Source organism: Cynocephalus volans, chromosome 1, assembly GCF_027409185.1.
Source record: "Cynocephalus volans isolate mCynVol1 chromosome 1, mCynVol1.pri, whole genome shotgun sequence".
In the NCBI taxonomy this organism is placed as follows: domain Eukaryota; kingdom Metazoa; phylum Chordata; class Mammalia; order Dermoptera; family Cynocephalidae; genus Cynocephalus; species Cynocephalus volans.
The window spans coordinates 183,852,805-183,877,411 of NC_084460.1; the positions used below are offsets into that span (position 1 = coordinate 183,852,805).

General features: G+C 37.9%; 2 protein-coding genes across 4 annotated transcripts in view; one reads left to right on the plus strand and one right to left on the minus strand.

Moving 5' to 3' along the window:
- Positions 1 to 4,459: 4,459 nt before the first annotated feature.
- On the minus strand, positions 4,460 to 11,066 carry PIGP (phosphatidylinositol glycan anchor biosynthesis class P). Of its 2 annotated transcripts, none has more exons than XM_063089128.1 (5): positions 10,798 to 10,895; positions 10,403 to 10,506; positions 7,961 to 8,033; positions 5,864 to 5,982; positions 4,460 to 4,754 (listed from the first exon to the last, which is right to left on the minus strand). In XM_063089128.1, exons 2-5 carry the CDS (start codon positions 10,482 to 10,484, stop codon positions 4,624 to 4,626), a joined length of 405 nt encoding a protein of 134 aa, XP_062945198.1. In that variant the 5' UTR covers positions 10,485 to 10,506; positions 10,798 to 10,895; the 3' UTR covers positions 4,460 to 4,623. The 2 variants fall into 2 exon arrangements, with proteins under 2 accessions (XP_062945198.1, XP_062945209.1); XM_063089139.1 differs by lacking the exon at positions 10,798 to 10,895 and adding an exon at positions 10,906 to 11,066 and having other exon boundaries at positions 4,462 to 4,754.
- Positions 11,067 to 11,143: 77 nt separating this feature from the next.
- The window catches only part of TTC3 (tetratricopeptide repeat domain 3), a 115,960-nt gene continuing 102,496 nt past the window's right edge, over positions 11,144 to 24,607 (plus strand). For both annotated transcript variants that reach the window (XM_063089077.1, XM_063089085.1), the window contains exons 1-3: positions 11,144 to 11,361; positions 23,715 to 23,869; positions 24,398 to 24,440. In XM_063089077.1, the coding sequence (XP_062945147.1) occupies positions 23,726 to 23,869; positions 24,398 to 24,440 (187 nt within the window). In that variant the 5' untranslated portion in view covers positions 11,144 to 11,361; positions 23,715 to 23,725. The remainder of the gene's footprint in view (positions 11,362 to 23,714; positions 23,870 to 24,397; positions 24,441 to 24,607) is intronic.

Here is a 24,607-nt window from a genome sequence, read left to right on the forward strand (position 1 = left end):
TTGCTTAAAGAATGATATCCATTCTAATGACAGCCTAGGCAGCACCTTCTTGAAAAAACCCAGGCTTCTGACTGAGATCCTTTTGACTAAAATAGGGCAGGTCAAGAAATTAGGGAGGGCAGAATTTTGGCTTTAAATTCTGTTGGCTTTTCATTTAGATGACTTCATATTTGGACTTTTAATTCTCCCTTGAAATTTAGTCATTGTAGGGTGTTTTATTAACACTTGGAACATTTTTGTATTGCTGATATTTTCTATTTGGAATATTCTATGCCATTATTTGGGCTCATTGCAAAATACAATGTCTTTCAAACTTTTATCTTAAATTATGACACAAAGCAGGGAAATCCATTATATATCATGGCCCTATAACTGAAGCACAATTTTTACAAGATGAACACGTCCCAGCTGCAATCCCCCAAAAGCAGAGCCTGTGACCAAGGCTTGTTGAGTAGGCAGTTTACTGGGAAAGTGACAGTAGGGAGCAGGAGTGAGTAGCAGAGGAAGCAAAACAGAGAAGACAGACAAGCCAACATAGGCATGTGTGACTGAGTTCACCACTGCCATGGCAACCGCAGCTCAATTCCACAGACCTTCTGAGAAGCTCATGGAATGGAGCTCAGAACTGTCTTTGGGGGATACAAGGGGGACGTGTTTATTCACTGACATCTGTCCCATGCTGGGCTCTGGGGTGGTTCTATGGGTGTTAACCCCCCTCCTTCCAGAGTGCACTACAAATGGCACCTGCATGAATCTGGTCAAAGCTTTCATGGAACTGTTCGGGGCATCAGTAGCTGGAGTAAGAGGTCAAACAGAAATGGTATAAAGTAGTCACAAGAGGAGTTCAATCAAAGTATTTACCCTTACCACATGCAATGCATTCTGATATATTCTATTCTACTCTAGTTCACCTCACACACACACATACAATAGCTAATTGACATCCACTAACTAGCGGTTCTCAAAGTCTGGGGTCCAGACACCCTATCTCAGGGGGTCTATGAAGTCAAAACAATTTTCATAATAATACTAAGATATTATTTGTCTTTTTCATTCTCATTCTCTCAGGAGTATGCAGTGGAGTTTTCCAGAGGCTTTGTGATGTGTGATAATATAACAGATTGAATGAAGAAGCAGATATGAAACTCAGCTGTCTTCCATTCAGCCAGACATTAAAGAGATTTGCAGAAATGTAAAACAATTCTAATAGTCTCACTAAATTTGTTTTGGAAAATATAGTTATTTTTCATAAAATATATATTTATGTTAAATTTCACTGTCTTTTTTGATTCAGCTAACTGTTACAGCAATGATTTGGGTTAAATGTTTATGTAACAAAATTTGTTTATTATTATGTGATAAGAATGTGATCAGTAAAATTAATTTAAAAAATGTAAAGCGTTTATTATTTATAAACAAATATTTAAAAATTTTCTATTTTAATTTCTAAATATAACCCACATACACAAAATTCTTTGGGGCTCTCATTCTTTATAAGTATAAACGGGTCCAGAGATTAAAAAAAAAATGTTGGAGAATCACTGCATAAAACTTATCATGGTTCACAAAAGAATTGCAGCCTATAGTTTGAAAAACACTGGCATAATCTTTTATGAGTCTTAAGGACAACGTGTCTGGAAAACAAAATGAAAAGTTAATTTGAGGTTTAAAGTGCAGGGCAGTACTACAGCTAATTAAGGTTCAATTCTGACCCATTTCAGAACCTTCTTAGGCCCATCACTGGTCCTAGGGGAAGACAAGAGAATATGCTGATATGAGTATGAGTCTCACAAAGGTGGAAAGAAGACTGCTCTGATAATTGCTGGCTTTCTCTTCCAAAGTGGACAGCCACTGCCCTGCCTGACCATATGCTCAGTGAAGTCCAACCAGGTAAGGTAGTCGTTCTCAACCCTTGCTGCATATTAGAAGTGTCTGGGAGACACTAAAAAATTACCTCTGCCTGAGCCCCACTCCAGACCAATGAATCAAAGTTCGGAGGGAGCCACCATTTTTTTTCCTTTTTATTCCTTTCCTTTTTTTCCTTTTATTTTTCGGAGGGAGCACAAATCTTAATGATATGTCTGTAATTTTTTTTAAAACATGTATTACACCCAAGTAATCACCACCCAGATCAAGATGTAGGGTACTTCCAACTCACCATCATGCTCCTTCATGCTTCCTCCTAGTTAATACCCTCCTCCAAAGGTAACCACTGTTCTAACATTTACTATCATGGATTGATTTTTCCTGGTTTTGACCTTCATATAAGTGGAATTATACATTATGTATTCTTTTATGTCTGTTTCTTTTTTGCCCAACATCATGTCTATGATATTCATTCCTGTTGTTAGGCATAGCAGTAATTCATTCTTGTTTGCATGGCTGTGTAGAATTTCATTGTATACACAGAGCACAATTTATTTACTTACCATTCTGTACTTGATGGAGTTGGCTTGTTCCCTTAAACTGCTCCTTAAGTGTGGTGACATGCTCTCACCATAAAATAATACAGGAACTGGGACAAACTAGGTAACAGGAACAGCAGATTCGTATCACCCATCTCATGCTTACTGGACAAGGACACGGTTAATGAAATGGAAATCCTAGTTTTCCCAACTATTTAAAATTATTAGTTTTCTTCTTTTTTCTTTTTTTGCAGAAGGTGTTTTAAATTTGCATAAAGCATGTGACTCTATTCCTGTGTGTAAATTATGCACATGTATGTACCCCAAAGTAAAAGACCAGCCAGACCAGATTTAGGGTATGAAAAGTTAGAGGGCCTTGAATACTAAATAAATTTAGATTTGGTTCCACTGGCTAACTGTGAGCATACTCTTGCTAAGTTATATATGGTTTAAAGAAAAATACACCTTATTTCTGTCTAAGCTGCTGCTGCTTTTTGTTTGTTTGTTTTGCAGCTGGCTGGTACAAGGATCAAACCCTGGACCTTGGTGTTATCAGCACCATGCTCTAACCAACTGAGTTAATGGGCCAGCCCCTATTCAAGCTTCTTAATCTTGCATGAGACCCATCCAGATATTAATACAGGAGTTGCATTCAAACTAATTCATATACCAAATCCTCTTACCCCCTCAACTACATTTCTCCAAATACTGTCCAATTCAATGAAAGGCATGACTATCTTCCCAGTTCCTTAATCCAAAAAAACCTAGGAATGGCCCTTGATCACAATTTGTCAGTCCTGAATATCCTGCACAATCAGATCCACATACCCAGCCACTTAGCTGTGTCTCCAACAAATGCTGCAAGATTATCCACTCCTCCCAGACTCCACTACCATTCTGGTCTAAGCAGCAATCATTTACTGCCTTCACTAATGTTCTCCTTTCTCCCGTACTCTTGCCCCATTCCCAACTCCCACTCCAAATCCATTCTCCATCCACCTGTTAGTGACTTTTTGAAAACATAAATCAGGCCATGTCACTCCTTTCTCTAAAGGATCCCAATAGCTTGGTACATAAAGTGCCTCCAAGTCATCACACTTACACTTAAATCCACACTTCCTACAGTGGCCTAGAAAGCCCTTCATTATTCAGGTTGGTCTATTCAGGCACGCCTCAGACCACACTCCCCATGCTCAGTACACTCGAGGCCCACAGCTGGTCTTCTCTCTGTTCTCAAAACACATCAAGCTCCTTCTGACCTTACAGTTTTTGCAATCCCTGATTCATACTCAGAAGTTCACCCTGCCCCACCAATCTTTATATAATTGGTTCCATTTCTTTTTCTTTTTTTTTTTTTTGTCCTTTTTGTGACTGGTAAGGGGATCGCAACCCTTGGTTTGGTGTCGTCCGCACCGCGCTCAGCCAGTGAGTGCCCCGGCCATCCCTATGTAGGATCCGAACCTGCGCGGCAGGAGCGCTGCTGCGCTCCCAGCGCTGCACTCTCCCGAGTGCGCCACGTGGTCAGCCCTAATTGGTTCCATTTCTGCTATTCAAATCTCAACTTCAACTGCCCCTTTCTGAGAGGCCATCCTTGACCAACCAATAAGTAGTCATCCCTTTACCTTCTAGAACATATACTATCTTAATTAATTATAATTCTCTGCATAATACTCATCATAAATAATATTTTATCTATTTGCTTTTCTCTCTCAACCTGCCTCTAAAACACAAGCTCCTTAAGGGAGAATCTTATCAACACTACTACACCCCCAGTGCCTAGAAAAACAGTAAGTACTCACTAAATCTTTGTGTCTTAGACTTGAATTTGATGGCACAAATTTTAAACGCACCCCTTCCCCAAATCTAAAAGTTTAAATTCTGGGCCCCTCAGGACAAACAAGAGGAAGGACACAATTGCCCTTTGCAAATTACAATATAAATGCCTCTCTGGAGGAACTTCTGGATTATACTGACACATGTTTTTTTTTTTTTTTTTTAAAAAGTCTATTATATGGTAATGCAATATTTTATTTATTCTGTCCATTAATAACTAATATTTGAAAACACTGACAATATTAATTGAACTTAATATAAGAGAAAATCTATTTACATATTTTTAATGTCTCAATAAGAGAGACAGTCAAAAATTATGGTCAGAATTATGATGTCAAAAACTTATAATAAATAAATGCTTAGTATTAATATGTCTACATGCAATTCAGTTATTGGTACAAAGTTCTTTGGTTGCAAGAAAGAACATTTGGTTTACTTCACTAATAGGAATATCTCTTAATGCTGGGATGGCCTCCTCTTGGCGTTTCTTTTGCTGTTGATTTTTAGCATAGTTATCTGTAAGAAAAGAACAAAAAGCTCTGTTTACCCAAGCAATTTTTCTACAGTTTCTGTGGCTGATGGAGACCCACCACATATTTTACTACTTATGTTTGGATAATCACAATTACCATGTGATTGAATGATTACTTAAATCCTTTCTATAGAAGAAATATCCTAATTAAAATAAAAATGTAAGCAGCAAAGTACTTTTCTCATCTCTAACTTGGAAAGAAATTAATATTTCACTCAACTGTACAATGATGATTAAAGTCCATTTGCACACTTCCCACAGGGAGAGAATTATATCCAGGCCCTGAAAATGTATTTAAATCAACACTGAAAAACTATTAAATCATTTAGTGCATATGTTCATACAAACTTAACAACTACCCCTCTTTGCTCAAATTGTCTATTTGCTATCATTCCAGTCAAGAATGCAGGGAATGCAGTAGGTTATCAGTAAGAAAATTTAAAAGTACTATAATTGATTTTCAAAATACATTGTATAGGCTCATGAACAAAGGTTTTGAAAAGCTGAAAAATCATACCAGAGAACTTATAAAATACTTCGCTTCCTAGAATCTAAGCAAACTTATGAATCTAATTTATTTTAATCTTTAGACTTGAAAGAAATTTAAAAAATAAAACCATAAAACCATAAAAACATGCTGTAGCCCTTCTATCCACTTAATTGGGATAAGGTATACACAGTGACTCTGAGGAGGATACACTCCCAAGTCCTTCCTCCTGAACAGGTCTGCATGGACCTATTTACCACCCCTTGATCAGCAGTGCCTGTTTCGGATAAAAGAAGTTTCTCTTAGTCAAAGCTGCTAAGGAACATATTATATATACTTGTGGTTTTTATGGGAAAATACACCTATTAACTAGTGCTGTAATTCATCAGAATTTATTTCCTCTGTGAATATAACTAGTGCATACTTACCAGAACTTATTTTCTTCATATAAAAATTTCCTTTTGTATAATTTTGTATTTATTTCTCCTAGGTTCTTTTTACTGTCCCAGTGTGTGTCCTCCAGCCTATTTTTGGTTGCTTTTCTAGACAAAAGTGCTAATACCCCACTCCTCATTCCCCCAGCACTTTCCTTTTATATAAATTTACCTGTGATTGTATGAATGGAGTTGAGTGGAGAGGTACTCATCATGTTAATTCCGAATAAGAGTACATAACCAATTACTATAGCAATAAGGAGATACACAGGTAATGCAACTGCCCAGTATCTGCAGAAAATAATATTAAAGTACATAATAGACACTTTAATAAGTTGAAATTCTCAAGAGTCAGTTACAAAACATACTTTTTAAATTTAATTTTTATTAAAGTAATATATGTACATAATAGACAGCCACATAATTCTACAAGTCTTATAATGAAAAGCCACAATCCTCCTCCCACCTGTCCCTACCCTGGAGTCTCACTCCCCAAAAAGGAACACGTTCAACACCTAAGCTGTTTCTTCTGGTACTTACCTTCTCATTTCTATATAACATGCTCATATTATTATTTCTTGATTTTTTTTCATTATCAGATATTTTCTCTAGACTTTCTAATATGGACATGTGGAATTTATCTCCTCCTATTCTCTTCTATTACCTTACATCACAATTTCTGGTTATATCAACATTTAAAAAAAATTATTGTGGCTATATAAACAATGTCTGCAACAGAGAACCTTAGCATATTATTATGATCTGTTTTCTTGTGCAACTTGTTTTTTTCTGGAATTATTACATCTTTTTGTCTATTTGCTTGGTTTCCCAAGTATCTGTCAATACTCGAGCCTCAAATTCTCTGATAGAACGCTAACATGCCTCTCAATACAGTTAAGCACATTGAGTGCTCTATCTTGCCATGTTTTATGGGTGCATTGTTTCTTTAATAATTTCTTCCCCATTATTTTCTCTTTCTGGGAAAATCTAATAGTTAGATTTTTGGCCCTGTTATACTTTCCTCTATTTTCTATTTCTCTGTCTTCTACTCTACTTTCTAGAGATTACCTTTGGTTTATCTTCTAACCTTTCCATTAAAATCCTAATTTTGCCTGTTTATAATTTCCAAATATGGTAATTCCCTGAATGTTCCCTTTGTATAGCATTTTGTTCTTGTTTCATGGTTATAATTTTTTCTCATCTCTTTGAGTATTTTATGTTATTTTAAAATTTTCTTATGTTCTCTGCATTATCTCCATTTTCTCCAAGTTCTCTTTTTTCTTTTGCTTTTGTATTTTATGTTAGAGGCTTTCTTTCAATGTCTGGTAGGTTATTGGTAGTCCATTCATATTTAAACAAAGTTCTAATAAGCTGATTGGAAGCACTGTGTGTATGTGGGCAGAAATGGTGAACTGGTGAAACTTACTATAACAGACCTGGCCACTTCACTGAGTCTTCCAAATGTCAAAATTATAATCCTTTCTCTTGGGCTGGTCAGCTTCCTCAGGAAGGAACCTCCTATCTTTTTCTGGAAGGAGTAGGGTGGTAAAAGCCTGGGAGCCTAGTGAGGGAATGTGGAGTGGAGGGGTTGGACTTTATCATTCAGCCATGTAGACTTTCACTTATTCCCGTTTTTAGTAAGCTGCCTCCTTTCCACTCAGTTAGTTAGACTTAGTAGCCCCTGGGCTCAAGACTCTCACTCAACCTTTGCAGAGGTTTCCTGTTTCCTGCAGGAGAGGGCAATGTTGGTCTCCCAAGAGGACTGAGGGAGGGAGATTTGAGGGTATAACACTCTTTAAACATGTTTTCAGTCCAACACAGAATTACCATGTTAAAGAGATACCTGGTGCCTCCGATGTCTGAGTCATTCTGGAATTCTAGGGCACTCCTCTACTTCAGCAATGTGGAAAAAGCAGAAACTAAGTCAGTTACCTCTCACCTATTTCAATCCATGCCCCCAAGTTTTATCGATACCTCTTATCTGCTATCCTATTCTTTGTTTTTGCGGGTTTATATCTTAAAGACTTTTTTGTTTCCTATGAGGTCATTTAGCAAGATTTTGGGAGGAAGTGGAGAGAAACGTGTTTAACAAACCACCTTTAATTAGAGGTATATCAGTAATGATCCTTAAAAGGCTTTGAATTTCTATGTGGCTATTCACAGATTTTAAAAGAATAAATATTTAGATTTTGGGTAATCTTGAGGAAGAATATGATCCTTCAAAACAGCATAAACTTATAATCTTATGTAAGAAATATACTAAACTTACTTTTGAGGCCAATAGGTTAAGCCTAAGGAGTTTAGCCAAGATTCAGGAACAAAAGCCCACACGAGATAAAGTACTATAGAAAAGGAAAAAAGGACAGAGAAAAGTCAGTAAGGCATGCATCCAACCTAATAAGGTTCATATAAGACAAAAAAGCTCCTCTGAAGCATACCTGATTCCCTCAGAAATGAGTTTTCCCTCCTTTCAGTTCTTCTAGCTCCTTATTAGTAGTATTTTTATAAAACTTACCACAATTAACTCATTTTTAGTAATTTTTTAAAGTCTTAACTCATACTATATTTTAAACAATTCAAGGGCACAAATCATGTCTTAGCAATTGTTGTAATCCTTACAGCATCTAGCAATCTGCTTTATGTATACTAGATGTTCAATACTTCATTATAGATACTTTATAATACTTTATTATAGTAGGTGTTCAATACTTCATTTAGTTGCCTAAGAGGGAATTTATCTACCCTAGTTCTGCTCCACTACAAGTTGAGCTTCTGCTTTATCTTCCAGAGTACAACTTATTTCTCAATCCCAAGTCTTTGTGGCACCTTTTACTGTTGTCCCTATGTAATAATAATTGCTAAATTCTGAGCACTCACTGTGGGTTAAGCATAGTTCTAAGCAATCTACATGCAATATTTCATTTAATCCTCAACACAATCCTTTGAGGTATGTATGAAATTTTTACCGGTGAGGAAACAGAATCTTAGAAAGGTTACATCATCTGCCCAAGGTAAGTGGAAGAGACAAATTTCAAACTACCTACATCGATGATGGATTAATTTTTTCTCGATAAATATGTACTACAGAATTCTGTTTGTTAGGAGGGTGAGATGCAATGGTGAACCTGAAAGAGACGGCTACTGCCCCCCAAGCTTAAAATCTAGTGGTAAACAGAGACATGAGTAAAGTGATATTTTCACTACACTATCATAAGTGCTAATGAATAAGTAATAAAAGATGACACAGGAGCACATTAGAAGGACCTCATTCCACTCCTTATCATCCTTTCCCTTGCTTAATTTCTCCCCATAGTACATGTTACCATCTGACACTGTATATGTTTTACTTATTTAATTTGTACATTGTCTATATCCCCCCTCTAGAATGAAAACTCTATGAAAGCAGGAGATTTTTGGCTATTTTGCTCCTGCCTGGCACATGGTAAGCAGTCAATAAATACTTGAATTAACTTTTGGTTGCGGATACGATGGGATTTAAGTCTTAAAGTCATTACTTTAATTTATTCATATAGTTTCTAATCCTTGAAATACTCTTTGAACAGCGATTTGCAAACATAATAACAGTAACAACAGCAGTTAACATTAAGTACTTATTGTTACTATGCATTGTTTTAAGTATGTTACAGAAATTACCCCAGTTAATCCTCACAACAGTCATAAGAGGCAGCAGAGTGAAGTCAGCCAGTGTGTCTGGGTTCAATTCTAGCTCTGTCATTTACTAGCGTTGTGACCTTGGACAAGTTACTTAAATTCCAGTATTCTCATCTTTAAAACGACAATAACAGTACCTACCTCATAGGATTGTTTTATGTATAACAAGCATTCAATAACCATCATTATCAGCACTCTTTTACAGATGAGGAACCTGAAAGCTTAAATAAATGGTCCCAGGTCACACAGGTAATCTGTGGATGAGTCAGAATTTGAACATAGTTTTACCTTCTTCACTCCACAGACTCTGCTAGGCACCAGCTTGGCTGTACATCTGCAAGCTGTACTAATGGCGGAAGTAGATATTTTGCAGTTAGGGTACAAAAATACTACCCCCTCACCCCCTATTCCTAGTTTCCACAAAGTTCCAGAAAGTAGGATTGGGGCACCCGACTTTCTCATGGGGATTAAATGAGATCCAAGATGCAAGGGCACATCTTCCAACCGGATTCTCTTTACCCCCCAGCTTATGCATGCCACTCCACTGGAGCCATAGCGAACTCCTCACTTCCAACCCCCCTCATGCCTTTATTCCAGGCCTATCCACTGCTTCCTTCCTCCTGCTTATTCTTCTCTAGTCAGTGTAAGTAACAGGAAGAAAGCACCCTGGAACAGCTAACTCTGACTTTCCAGTATGATTTCAATGTCTCTCCACTGCGTTCCCATGGCCCTCACCACACTGAGCGTTAATGGTAGATTTACAAGACAATGACCTCCTTAAGGGCAGAGACCAGGCTTTATTCACTTTGCCATTATGTCTGGTGCTGTGCAGATATTTGCTGAGATTAAATCTCTTATGCTAGTGCTGGCATACAGAACACCCTGAACAAACATGACTTCCCTTCAGGTTTTCTTAAAAAAAACACATACGTAGAAAGAATCAACAGCTCATGTGTGCATATTCTAGGAACAAATGTGTTATATCCTTGTCATTGAACACCAGAAAAAGGCCCTGGCCATCCATCAGGAAAGTACTTACTGAAGCCAAATTGAGAACTTAAGAAAAGAACAAAGCCATAAATCGCTCTTTCTGGCAATGGCGACGGTGAATTTTCCACCATTTTCCCTGCGGCTTTGGACAATCTGTGGAAAAGGAACACAATCATCCATCAATGATGTACTCCCCTTCACTATTGTCTGTCATAAACTCATCACTTCGCTATGGGAACGACCTCTGCAGAGCAGAACTGCCATCCTGCGCGCGCACCCCAAACACACGCGCGCTCACGGCGCACCCGCCTCGCGTGCACGCGCACGCCTTCGGCCCAGGGGCTGCGGGCGGCAGCACGGCGTGGGAAGGGGGTACAAAGCGAGTTCCTTCCTGCGGGAAAGGCAGGGGTGGGAGTGAGGTCCGCGCGGCACTTAAATCCGTACCCTGCTCTCCCGCGGGCACACTGTTTCTCCCTCGCGGCCGGGCAGGGGAGTGGGGCTCAACCCTGGCCTTCGTGCGCCCACCCAGGCCCCTCCCCGTAACTCAACCACCTCAGAGCTGAGTTCTCTGCGCAAGCGCCGACCAGGGAGCCGCAGCGGGAAAAAGGAGGAAAATTGAGGGAAAGGATAAGGAACGACGACAGCCGCCCGTCCGGGCGCAGGCGCACGACGACTCTCGCCGGGAGGGCGCACAAGAGCGCGGGGGCCGGTGGGATCGCTCGGCTCGCGGCCACGGAGGCGGAGGCAGCGTGGCGCGACTGCGCATGTGCTTTGCCTGCCCACGTGACGCGTCTGCCGCCTGCACCGCCGCCTGCTCCCTCCCGCCGTCTGGCTGACGTGGAGGGCCGGAGGCGGTGGCGGCGGTGGCCCGCGTCCGAGGCTCGCGGGCTGCGGGCCCCGGTGAGTGCACACCCGGCGCGCGGCAGGGCTCCCGATGTGTCACCTTGTCCCATTGCAGCCGAGATGCCCGGGGCGCGGGCCCCTCCACACCCCCTCCGTGGGTGTGTGGTGAGTGTGGATGTGTGCGCGTCGCCCCGCGTCCGTTGCTGTGGTGCCGCTGTGTGTCTGCGGTGGGTTGGGGTCCCCGCGCGCTGAGGGGGTGTGGCCGCCTTTGTCTGCCCCAGTGGGTGTGTCCCCTTTGTCTGTTGCCCCCTTCGCGAGTCTGGGCCCTGGGGTGCTTCTGTGAAGGTGGGAGTAGCTCTTTTGTGTGCTCGCTCCCCTTGCTGCCTGCGCACCTACGTCTCGGCCCGTGCGTGGGTGGTATCCCCACTAGGGGACAGCCCCCGCGGCCAGAGCGCGCGGGCACGCGCCCGTGTGTTCCCTCCTGCCCCTTTTTGTGTTGGCGCATGTTCTTCCCGGCGGCGGCGTGGGCGCACTCGGCCTCCGTGGGCAACCCCCCCTTTGTGTCACTGCCTTTCTCCGTGGGGTGCGCGTCCTCCAGCGCGCGTTGCCGCGCTTTCTGCTGTCGCGACTCCCACCTGGAGCATCGCCGCGCGAGGGTGCGTTCTCGTGAGTCGCCGAGTGTGCTGCGCATGAGTCCTGTCGAGTGCGTGATCTCATGTATACGAGTTTTCGTTCGCGAGTGTTCCCTGCATTGTCGCCGCCTGTTTTCGTGAGAACTGGCAGCCCAGTTCAGGTCCGCCCCGCCCACGCCCGTAATGCACCAGGGGAGGAGAAAATAATCCCAGCGCTCCTCTCCTCTGCTCCTCTTCTGAGCATCCTTGCTCCCCGAAACGCGGACGGGAAGGGGGAGAACAGCAGCTGGTTTGTCCAGGTGCTCCGCAGTGTTGACGATTCCACTGTGGCCTTTCGAGGTGGCCTGTTCTGGGGACAGTACAGAGGGCTCAAGGACCAAAAACGAGCCGAGGCGTAGGTGAATTTCGGCTGGTACCAGTGTGGCGTGCCTTTTCCAGAGGCGTCCGAGACGCCAAAAGCGCTTCAATTGCAAACACCTTCTAAAATACATATATGAGGCGGCTCCTTGACTTAATTGCTTAAAGCACCTGTGTGTATATGTATATGAACATGCTAAGTGGGCAAATACATTCTAGACGTCCCTGGGCGTTCTTGATAATACTTAATGGTTCAGAGAGAGTTTCGTGGCATTCACGTGAGTCTCTTGTTTCTGCCCAAAGTCTTGTCGAGGGAAACAAGGTAGAAATTTCCAGGTTTTACTCCTCTTTGTTGGGAGCAGTTTCTTTATAATTACAGATGTAGTTAGGACATTATTTTATTGCAGGAAATTTGCATTTTATCCTAAGGAAAATGGGATTTATTAGAAGGTTACATAGGGAGAGAAACTTAAAACCCATTAAGGACCCAACTATTACTCCCTTTGCTCAAGGGTTCGTGCTATGTTCTCAAGGACTGCGTTTTGGTGTCTATTTCTCTGTTCTGCTTAATTTTCTTACTCTTGCCTACTTTTCTTTTTCGTTTTTGGAATATTTCAAATATAAAATACAGGGGGGATCTAACCATTATTCAGATTTTACAGATGTAATTCTTTTGCCAAATTTACTTCAGATCCTTTTTTTTTTTAAAGAAATAAAATTGCAGATATTGAAGGTGCTTTGTTCCTTCCCCTCCTTTCCTAGAGATAGCCACTGTGTTCAGATTCGTGTATACCATTCCTTTGCGTGTTTTCTACTTTGATCCTGGTGAATCCGTAAACAATATATAGTACTGTTTTTAAACTTTAATGGTATTAAACTATTTGTGTCTTTTTGTAACTTGCTATTTTTGCTCAGCATCACATTTTAAAATTTATATATGAATAAGTTGAATAATTGTGTTATCTTTGGTTTATTCATTTTAATTGCTGGTATAGAATTGTATTGTACGAATATACATAATTTATTTATACATTTCCTTATTGATGGACTTTAAAGTTGTTTTCAGTTTTTGACTCTTAAAACAGTCCTGCAATAAATATCTTTGTCCCTGTCTGGTTGTGCATACATTTGGAAGTTTCTCTAGGAAATACACCTATTAGTAGATTTGCTGAATGGTAGGATATGTACATCTTCAATTTAACCAGATATCACAGAAGCTCTCTAAGTGGTTGTACCAATTTTCACTCTGGTATTGAGTGAGAACATCCGTTTTTCTCACATTCTTTCTTACACTTTATGTTGTCAGATTTTACATTTTGCCTTCTCTTTATTGACCAGCTTTCTTCTGACATTGGCTTGCTGCTAATATTGCTCGCACCAACCTTGGCCTCTGCCCTAGCCTTGTGTAAGTGTATGGGTTCATTTCTCACAGCTGATTGGCTCAGTCTTTATCTCATTTGGTCCTCATAAGATTAATTGCAATGAACATTTATTATGTACCTAATGTATGTCAGTTTCTATGGTTGATGTAAAGATAGAATTTCCATGATATGTTATATGTACTTCTCTAGTGCCAGGTGAGGTGGTAATTAAAGGTATGTATTTTATATGATAAATATTTCTTAAAAAAATCTTTTCCTCTTCATTTTAATGTAATATTTGCTACATTTGAAATATATGTAACACGTATGAAAGCTATGAAGCAAAACAATAAAATGAACACCGATGAATCCACTCAGTCCAAGAATCAAAATGACCAATATTGAATGTGCTCACTTCCAGAGGTGACTACTGTCCTGAATTGTATGTGTTATTCCTTGCTTTTTAAAAATATTTTTATCAGATATGTATATGTCCCACAACAGTGTATTGTATGGTTTCTGTTGTTTTTGAGATTCAAAAAAAATATATATATGTATATAAATATATATGTATATATATATACGTATATATATATATATATATAGGGTGTATAATCTTCTGGGACTTGCTTGTTTCACTCAGTGTTATGTTTCTAAGAGTCACTAGTATTGTGTGTAAGTCATTAATTTTCCCTGCTGTGTGATATTCCATGGGTGAATATAACACAGTGTATGCATTCTCCCATTGATGGACATTTTGGTTATTTCTAGGTTTTGCTATTATGAAGATTCTTGTACATATCTTTTGGTACACAGTTGCAAGAATTTCTCTAATTTTCGCACTGGGGCACATGACCCTCAGAGAAGTAATGAAGATTTTCTAAAGATGTGGGTACAAGTGATGTTAATCAGTTTGTAGATCATTAAATTCCATATGTACTCTTTCCTAAAATTGCTATGCCTGAGGCCTGTGATGGAGTCCTGCTAGTTCTACTTTTCCACAGTCCCTTTCACAATAGTCTTTTACATAAATAAGGCAACCCCCTATGCCCATGTGGAATCTTACTAGGACATTGCCCCAAGTAGAAAAACTCCCCATGGAAAACAAAGGGATAATTTAAAATACAGTGTATAGTGTTAGGAAAAGCCTCTATTAATCTAAGTACTTCCCCTATCCATTTCATCAAGAGATGCATTTCCGGTAAAAATTTCACTTTTAATGTTTAATTATCAGTGTATATAGTTATTTTTTGATCAACTGTATGCTAATAATAATCATACATTTCAAAGAATGATGTATCAGTTTTACTTTAAAATGTCAACATGATATTCTAGAAATTCATTCTTTACAATTATTTAGATTTATGCTGAAATTTTTTAGATGTCATCGTAATATGTGAAGGGTATGTAATTTTTAAAAACGTTTTCGGTGGTTTGTGAACAAAAACAGGTTGGAATGCTACTGTGGTAAACTATTCGCTACAAGTGGAATTGCTGGGTCAAGAGGTATGAATGTTCAGCTTTGCAAAATGATGCCAAATTGTTTTCTGAAGTAGTTTTACCAGCTAGTACTTTGACCAGCAGTGAGTAAGAGTTACAGTTGCTCTGCAGCTCTACAACCTTTCCAACACTTGTTTTTGTCAGACTTATTATTTGCCAATGGCATGGGTATGAAATGATGCGTCATTGTAGTTTTAATTTGTATTTTTTTGATTACTAATGAGATTGAGCATTTTTTCATATGTTTATGAACCATCTGTATTTTCCTTTTTTGAAATATCTGGTCATATACCCATTTTTCTGTTGGGTTGTATTTTAAAACTGATAAGCTGGTAACACTGATCGTTTATTGATTGTATGCATTGTAAATATCTTCTTCCACTTTGTGGCCTGTCCTTTTTAATCTTTATGGTGTATTTTGGTGAACGGAAGTTCTTAATTTTAATGTAATCTAATTGGAAACCTTTCTTGACCTGGGCTTATAAAGACATTCTCCTGTGTTTCTTCTTAGAAGTTTTTGAACGATGACTTTCACATTTATTTATTTTTATTTATATATTTTTTTCATCTTAGAATATTTATTTCTCCTTCCTTTTGTGCTGTTGTCCTATATTTCAAGTCTACATCTTTTTAATTTTATTTATTTATATTTTTTTAAAAATTCATAATCCATCTGGAATTGATTCTGTGTATGGGGTGAGGTAGTAATCCACATTCATTCTTTTCCCCTATGTGGCTTCAGTTATCTCTATACCATGTATTAACTTGGCTGTTTATTCACTCACTAGTGATCTGTACCATCTCTTTCACATGTCTGGTTTCTTTATGCGTGGGTCTGTTTCTGGATTGCCCCTCTGTACCATTTGTCTCCTTGTCTGTCTTTGTTGATACCACACTGTCTTAATGATCATTGCTGTGGTTTTACCAGAAGTCTTGGTATCTGGGGAAAACTCGAGTCTCAGCTGTTCTTAGACCTTTGTTCTTAGGAATCAGCTTGTTACCTGACATGAAAAACTCTTTGGAAATTAGTTGGAATTGATTGACTCCATTTTGGGGAGAGTTGAACCTTTTAAGTTTTTGAGCCTTCCTGACTGAGAATACGGTATGAATTTCCATTTATTTAAATTTTTAATGTCTTTTAATATAGTTTTATAATTTTCTCCATAGAGTTCTTCAACTTTTTAAATGTTGATTTTGATGTTTTTAATCATTTTTGTTCCTATTATAAATGGTGGTGTTTTTAAAGATTCTATTTTCTATTTATTGTTAGTAAATAGAAATTTAATGAATTTTTTTATATTGATCTTTAGTGATCCACTTAATAAACTCTTTTTTTGTTGTTGTTTTTTGGCGGCTGACTAGTATGGGGGTAATAAACTTATTATTTCTAATATATTTTCTGTAATTTCTTTGGATTTTTCTCTCTGGATAGTTGTGTTATTCGCAAATAGTGACAGTTTTGGTTCTTTCCAATTATTTTCCCTTTTATTTTTCTTGTCTTAATGTGCTGGCATACTTTTAGATCTATGTTCAATGGCAGTGATTATGGTTGTTCATTACAAGTGATCATAGTGGGCATACAGGTTTCATTTCTGATTTTAAAGAGAATGTTTCTCCATTAAGAACAATGTTTGCTATAAGTTTTTGTGGAAACCTTTGAATAAGGTAGGGAAATTTTTGTTTGCAATTTTGTCACATGCTTTTCAGTATCTGTTGAGACTATCTTGTGGTTTTTCTCCTTTAATCTGTTAAATGTAATGAATTCCAATTTTTAGATTTTAAATTTTTCGTTCTCTCATATTTCTTCCTGAGATAAACCCAAATTGGTTTTAATGGATTGTCTTCTTACGAACTACTGGGCTGAGTTTGTTAATCTGTTTTTCTTTGATGATTGTCTAATTTGATTTTGGTATTAAGGTTACACTGACCTCATACAATGAGTTAGAGAGTAGTTTCTCTTTTTCTGTTTCCTGGGAGTTTGGATTGGAGCGATTTGATTCTCAAAAGTTTGGAATTTATTTGTAAGATCATTTGGACCTAATGTTTTCTTTATGGAAGTTTAGTAATAATTAGCAGAATAGTAATAGGACTGTTCAGGTTTTCTGTTTCTTTTAGTCAGTTTTGGTAAGTTTTAGAAATTTGTCCTTTTATCAAACATTTTTAATTTTTTTGGCTTCAAGTTCATGGTATTTTAAGCCCCTCTTTAATTTCTGCTTTATATGTAGCTATCTCATTTTGAGTATTACTTATGCCTGACTTCTCTTTTTTCTTGATCAGTCTTGCCAGAAGTTTGTCTATTTTATTAATCTTGGCAAAGGCTTAACTTTTGGCTTAATTAGTCCCTCTATTATATCTTTGTTTTTTATTTCATTGATTTTTTTCCCTCTTTTATTTATTATTTATGTTCTTCTACTTTCTTTGAGTTTATTCTTTTATTTGTCTAACTTAAAATGTATGCTTAACATTAATTTTCAGCTATTCTTATTTTCTAGTTTAAGCCTGTAAGGCTATAAACTTCCTCAAAGTTCATTTTGTCTTTATCTAACAGTTTAATTTATTGTTTTTTCATTAACTTTCAAATCTAAGCATTAAAGTTTCCTTTTGTTTTCTTCTTTGACTTTTGAGTTATTTAGAAATATGTTTTTAAATTTTCAAATGTATCTACATTAATTTTTTTCTTTTTGTTATTGATTTCTTGTGTTGTCAGAGAATGTGGTCTGTATTTCATCTTTTTAAAAACATTTTTTTGCCCTTGCTATATGGCCTTATACATAGTGAATTATTATAACTGTTCATTATGTACTGGTGAAGATTATGTATTCTCTAATTGTTATTATCTGTTAGATAAAGCTTAATTGTGTTGTTCAGACAGTCTTTATCAATTTTTGTTTGTTTGGCCTGTCATTAATTGAGAGAGGTATATTGCAATCTTCTACTGTTATCTTCTAATAGACTTTGTGTAATTCTAACAATTTTTGGTTTTATGTATTTTGAGACTCTTTTGTTAGATTCATGCAAGCTTAACACTATCATCCTAGTAGAGTGAACTTTTACTATGTTATGACCCTCTCCAATCCTAATTTTCCTTTTTTGTCTTAGAGTCTGTTTTGTCTGATTCTGTCTTTCTTTTGGTGGTAACTTACCTGGAATATCCCTTTCCTTATTTTATTCACTTTTTTTTTTAATGTCCTTACATTTTGGCTGTCTCTTATAAAGGGCATGTTATTGGGTTTTTCTTTTAATCCCATCACATAATCGGTGTCTTTTAATTGGTGTATGTAGAAATTCTTTTAGTTTAGGTCTCTTGGTTGGTGGTCGGTTCAGTATTTTTCTGATACTATTTTTATTTTACCCTTCTTCTTGAGATATCATTTTGATAGTTGTACAGTTCTAGGTTGGTAGTCTCTTTTCTGTCAGTGTGGTGAAGATGTTTTTTTCTGCTCATGCAAAGTCTGTTGCTAGTTTTATTTATGCTTTTTGGAAGAAAATATTCTTTTTCCTTTAGCTGCATTGGATTTTTCTATCTTTGGTGTTATGTCATTTCACTTCTAAGTCTAGATGGATATTACTATTATTTATCCTATTTTGGATTTATGTGTTTCCTGATTCTGAATTTTGTCTTTCATGAGGTCTAGAACATTCTGAGTCCTGAATTCTTTAAATGTTATCTCTCTTTGACTTTCTCTATACTCTCCTTCTGGAACTTTAACTGGATATATTATTGTTTCCAGATCACTTACTCTTCATCTTTGATAGTTTTCATCTTTTTGTCTCTCTTTACCAGAATTTACAGTGCTGGGTAATTTCATTAGTTATATCTTCTAGTTTATCAGTTTTTTCTTCAGCTGTGCTTGATCTTCTTGTTATTCCATCCATTTTTTAAACGCTTTAACAATTTTACTTTTGATTTCTGAAAGTTTCACTTTGTTCTTTTTCAGATATATCCAGTCATTCATCATAGTCTTATGTTGCTTGCTCATCTTTTTGAATCTATAGCCGTTCTGTGGACTGTATCTGACAGTCCCAATGTCTGATATCCTTAGGGGGGTCTACGTTTATTGCTTGTTTTTTTCTGTTGTCTCTCATGTTGGCTTGTTACCTTCTGTGCTTAGTATCATTGACCGTGAACCCCTATTTGATTGATCTTTGTGGAAATCTTGAGAGTCTATTTCAGGGATGCTTTTCTTCTGAAAGCACTTGCATCAGTTTTTGCTGGGAGTCAGAGAGTTTAACTGGGGCTATGTTTTAGTTCCCACAGTTTGCTTCTGGCCCAGGGCTCAGTGCCCTGATCCTACTACTGCTCTTGGCACCACTACTTGAAATTCTTGACTGTGAGGTTTAGTTTCTAGCTCAAGGTTTGTTGCTTTTGGGGGGAGAGGGTAGCTTTAAATATTCCCCTATTTCTGTGAGCTCAGCAAAAGCATTAAAAAAGTTTTTTTCTAGAAATCTAGGATTTTTTTTTTTTTTACAGTAGTAGAGTCCACCACAGTATCTAGTTCACCATAAATGATGGGATTAGAAGTCCTTTAATATTTAATTTTAGTAGTTATATTTATTTTAGTGAATTAGGAAAAATTCTGCCATACCAAACATAGGATTTCTTGTTGATAAAAAATTTTCTATTAAAACAAGTTTATATATAAGTTAAAAGTTGAGTTGTTTTAAAGCGAAATATTAAGTAAATAATAGTACAGGTGACAAGTGGATTATACAGTGTGTCCTCTGGACCTATAGTGCCCCTACAGAGATAAACCTGTGATGATCAGTGTGAAAACTGCCGTCAGAGATATGGGTAGGGTGCTTTGGGCTTATAGAGAAAAGATGCAAGGGTAAACTTGGTGGTAGTGGGAAGATCAGGAAATGCTTCCTGGGATTGATTATTAAGGACTGGTAGGCATTAGATGGTTGCAGAATAAGGTTTGTTTAGAAATGACAAGCAGTTGGGTCTGACTGGCTTCTAGGTTGTGTGTCATGGGGTGACGGGAGTTAAAGGCAGCAATAGGATCACAAAAGGCCTTTTATGCCTACAGTGAGGAGGTAGGACTTTATTCTGAAAATGAAGTAAAGCTATTGAATGATTTTAAGCACTAAAATGATAAGATCAGAGTTTCAAGATGCCAGAATTGAAGGCAAGCCACCGGTTAGGAGACTGCTTGTTAAATTAGTTCAGAGGAGAAAAGATGATACAACTAAGGCAGTGGCACTGGGCATGAAGAGTTGTATGTGTGCTAATATTAGATTTCTTAGGGAAGCAGAAATGACAGGACTTAGTGGTCAATTGGATAGAAATGTTGAAGGAGACTGGACGGTCTAGATTGGCACCCCAGATTTTTGGTTTGGGTAATCATGTAGAGCAATTAACTGATAAACAGCATACAGAAAGAGGAAAGAACTTGGTTTCATTAGTTTGTTTTTGAGGAAAAAGATAAGTTTGTTTTTGAACTTACTGAACCTGAGGGGCTTGTGGGACATCTTGGTTAAGATCCAGTAGCAGTTGATAGGAAGGGTCTGGAAGTCAAGAGATACAGTCCAGCCTGGAAAGATTTGGGAGTCTTCAGCAATTGGAAGTTTGGAGGCTATTGTTCACTACAGTGTAATACAAGATATTTTAAAATGGTACATAGATAAACACAAATTTTTTAATAGTTAATGTGTATGAAAAACTTAACTTGCACATCAAATCTGTGATATCATGAACATTATCACTTAGGCCAAGTGAGCTCAATAAAAGGGGAATATTAAGTAAAAATATATATGATATGTGGAAATGCAAAAATCATGGTGAAGCTACCAAAATGATAAAAGTTCAGAAAGTGCTGTTTTAAGCCATGGGTGTGGTGGGTAAGGTCACCCAAGGAGGGAGTAAGAGTGAGAAGAAAAGAGAGTTGACGTTTGGGTGGCGGGGAATGGAGAAGAAGAGCCCATGAAGGAGACTGAGGAAGAGCAGCCAGACGAATAGGAGGAGAACCAGGAGAAGATGGTCTTTGGAATCCAAATGAAGAGTTCTGAGAAGGAGGAAGTGGTCCACAGTGTCAAGTAAGTTGTAAGCTGAAAAGTGCTCTTTGGATTTAGCAATTAAGGTAGACCATTTTAGCTGGAAACATCCAAACAGTGGATTTAAAAAATACTCATGTAATATTAATGTTAGTGATAGCTGGTATTTATAGTTATAGCATCTCTCATATGCCCAGTATTCTTCTAAGCATGTGTTAACTGATTGATCAGGTAGGTAGTATTGTTATCCCCATTTGATATGTGAAAACTGAAGCACAAGGAAGTTAAGTAACTTGGCCCAGATCACACACCCAGGAAATGGGAGAGCCAGGATTCAAGGCCAGGCAGTCTGGCTCCAGAGCCATGCTCTTAACCACTTTGCCACACTGCCTCTCTAGTTAAAACAAAATAGAAAATAAAAATTACACCAATGTCATAATTACAGTACCATTGGTGCCATGTGGGGTATCAGTGAGATCTGCCAGGTTTGAATGACCAGCATCATGCCACGATGGCTCAGTCTGCCGGATATGAGCACATTAATTGTATTGTAATCAATGCCACGATGGTGATGCGTGGGCTGTGACAGTTCTTGTCTCTTTCTGTATTTATATACAAAAATCCTTTGTAAGACAAATGAGTTTATAAGTGTATGTATGTCCCTGGATAGCATATATCCCATATTATGTGCCATATTTTGGATGCTGTGATGTCTTATTTTTTCTGGTCATTGTTCACTTTTGGAGTTAAATTCTTTAAACTCTGGAAATGCTGTTCATGCAGAATAGGTCAGATTCCAGACATCATAGATAACCAGAATGTTGTAAAAGGTAATTAATGACATTATTGAAAGCAGTTTCCCTCGAATGGTAGAAATGGAAACCAAATTACAGTGAATGAGAATGGAGGATTTGAATGGGAAAAAAGGAAGAAGAGTTCTTGATGAGGTTGAAGAATGGCTGTGATTCAGGGAAGACGTAAGCGTTAATGACTCTTGGCTGTGGCCATAGAGGAACTGATCAGAGTGAAAAATTTAAAGACTGGTTTAGACCTGGGCAGTGATGTGACAGGTGTGGCCCTCAGAAGGAAGACCATAGTCAGATGGACAGTGAAGTTCATGTTAGTTGAGGTAGTTAAATTGGGAGGCTAGGGTGTTGTCTGCATGGGCATTGATGTAGCCGGGATGATGAATTTGGAGGGGAGAGACTAACTGTGAACTCTAGTTGCCTGTGTTTTTGAAACATGACAATAATCAAGAGGTAAATAGGTGGCAAAAACAAAGTAAAGTAGATATAGTGAAATAGAATGTTTGAGAGAAGAGACTATGGAATGAGAGGACCGGGTTTGAATCCTTCCTTACTTGGTGACCTTGAACAAATTACTTAATTTTACTGGAACTGTTTTCCTATCTGTACAGTGGAGATGATGATAATTGAGCCTACCAACAAGAATTGCTGTGAGGATTAATGAGATGACGTATGTAAAACCTTTGGTACAATATGTGACACATAGTGCAAATAGTTTGCTAGGAAGATTGTTATTCTTTATTTCTGATACTATGAAGTTTTCATTCAGCAACTTGGACATAATAAGTATTGGTAAAAGATATAGATTTGTATTTCAAGGACTGATGGCAGTTTTGCTTAGGAAAAAAGAAACCTGGTTTGTCCTGACAGTAGTGGGATTTGATAATAGTGAAGTGAAATGGTATAAGAAATGGTGTTAATGATGGTAGCAAAAGAAAGTCATTACTTGGGCAAGAGCTAGGGGTAATGAAATGCTGCATTTTTCAGTGTAATTTAGGTTGTGTAGCTGTTCTCTGATAGCTATAAAAACTTTATTATTGAACTTTTTTCAGAAAAACAAAAAGCTTAGTCTGAAACTCTAGCCCTAACTTTCCTTTTTCCTCATTGAAATAAGTATTTTTAAAACAGGGCTTTTGATAATGTGAGGGTTTTTTCACCTTTGCAGTCTAGTAGTGCTGACTGTATATTGCAGTAGTTGTGAGAGCATTAGGAGCAGAGATTGTTAGGAGATGGAAGGTCTGGATGCCGCCATCGGGAGTTAGGAGTTTGACAGACTCACCCTGTACCACTCTAGCCCTGCCCCTTTGCCAAAGGAAACACACCGAGAGACAGATTGGAGAAAGTTAGCAGCTGATAGGAAATGATCTTCTCAGTGGAGTCAGGATATAGTTCAGGCCAGGAGATTGAGAATGTAGTAGAGTTTGTGTACGATGAAATGGCATATTTCAGAGAATGTGGTAAAAGCAGGTGGAGTAAAAGTACAGAAGTAGGGAGATGTCTTTTCTTCATTCAGCAAAAATTTATTTGAGGGTTTATGAAGTGCTAGGCACATACAAAGATAAGTAAGATGCTCTTAATTATCTCCCATCTAAAGGAGACATGTAAGCAGATAAATTCAGAGTAGAAATAGTGAATATGTGAACCTAAGGAAAGGAAGGCATAGATTAAACTATTTGGAGAGAGTCAGGGGAAAAAGAACCACAGAATGGGGATGAGAATCTTCCAGAGCTCAGTGTTCTGACTGGAGTTATTTCCTTGGGGCATAGATTCCAAGTATTTTTCTGATATACCATAGAAGCCAGGAAAACTGCTTCTCATATCCCCTCAAATGATTTAATTACTGATTTGAGTTTGTGTTGTTTCCTTAGGATTGTGCACCATGGATGATTTTGCCAAGGGAGAATTCACTGTAGGAGATTATGACTTGTTAGAAGATTGCCCTTATGAGGACTACTGTGTCTTTGCTCCTGAATTTATTACTGATGATTATGTTCGTGTGACTCAGCTTTACTGTGATGGGGTGGTAAGTAGGTTTGTTAATTTTTTTTGTTTTATTTTTAATATTGTGTCTTACAGGTTTCCTATTTTAGGGATGTATAAGTAAAGATTGTTTTTGTGGTACATGGGTTTTGACTGGGAGGTGCACATGCTTTTGAAGAGTTGATTTCAAAAGGGAAAGTACGCAGTGCTTCAACATTAGGAATGTGGAATGCCAGAGAACAAGTGATGGTAAAGGTGGTTTTCTGACTGGGTATCACATGACCTGTTGGGAGAGCTATAGAAACAAACTCAGAAGAAATGCTATGAAAAAGGCCTTAAATTAATACTCACAGGCTGAAATTGTGTTCAGAGTGCATGAGATTACATCAAAAAGTTCCTGGAAAAATTGAATTAAAAGTTCATATGAGTTCTTCCATGACTTTTTGAAGACCCCTCATATAAGTGAATGTGCACTGAAAATTTTTAGTTTCGATAATCCTTAGGTTAAAAGTCAAGAACTGTACTTTTGCATTTTACCAGATACGGATCAAAAATTTTGTCTTCTTTTTAGGGTAGGCAGTATAAAGATTATGCCCAAAGTGAGAGAAATTTAGGTGAGTATATGGGTATTTTATTGTTAATTTATTTAAAAGTTATAAAGGGAGGTCCTACTCAGTCATATCAACATAAAATATTTATATTTCTTTTACTTTTTTATCAAAGCATAGTCGATTGTACATATCTATGGGGTACAGAGTTGAATACCAATACCTGTGCAGAA

Excerpts from the sequence above, each read along its gene's own strand:
- PIGP (XM_063089128.1), bottom strand. The coding sequence starts at position 10,484 with ATGGTGGAAAATTCACCGTCGCCATTGCCAGAAAGAGCGATTTATGGC. Across the intron at positions 8,034-10,402 it reads AAGTTCTCAATTTGGCTTCA|TACTTTATCTCGTGTGGGCT; the intron begins GTAAGTACTTTC and ends CCTTTTCTATAG. Across the intron at positions 5,983-7,960 it reads TTAACCTATTGGCCTCAAAA|ATACTGGGCAGTTGCATTAC; the intron begins GTAAGTTTAGTA and ends TATTTTCTGCAG.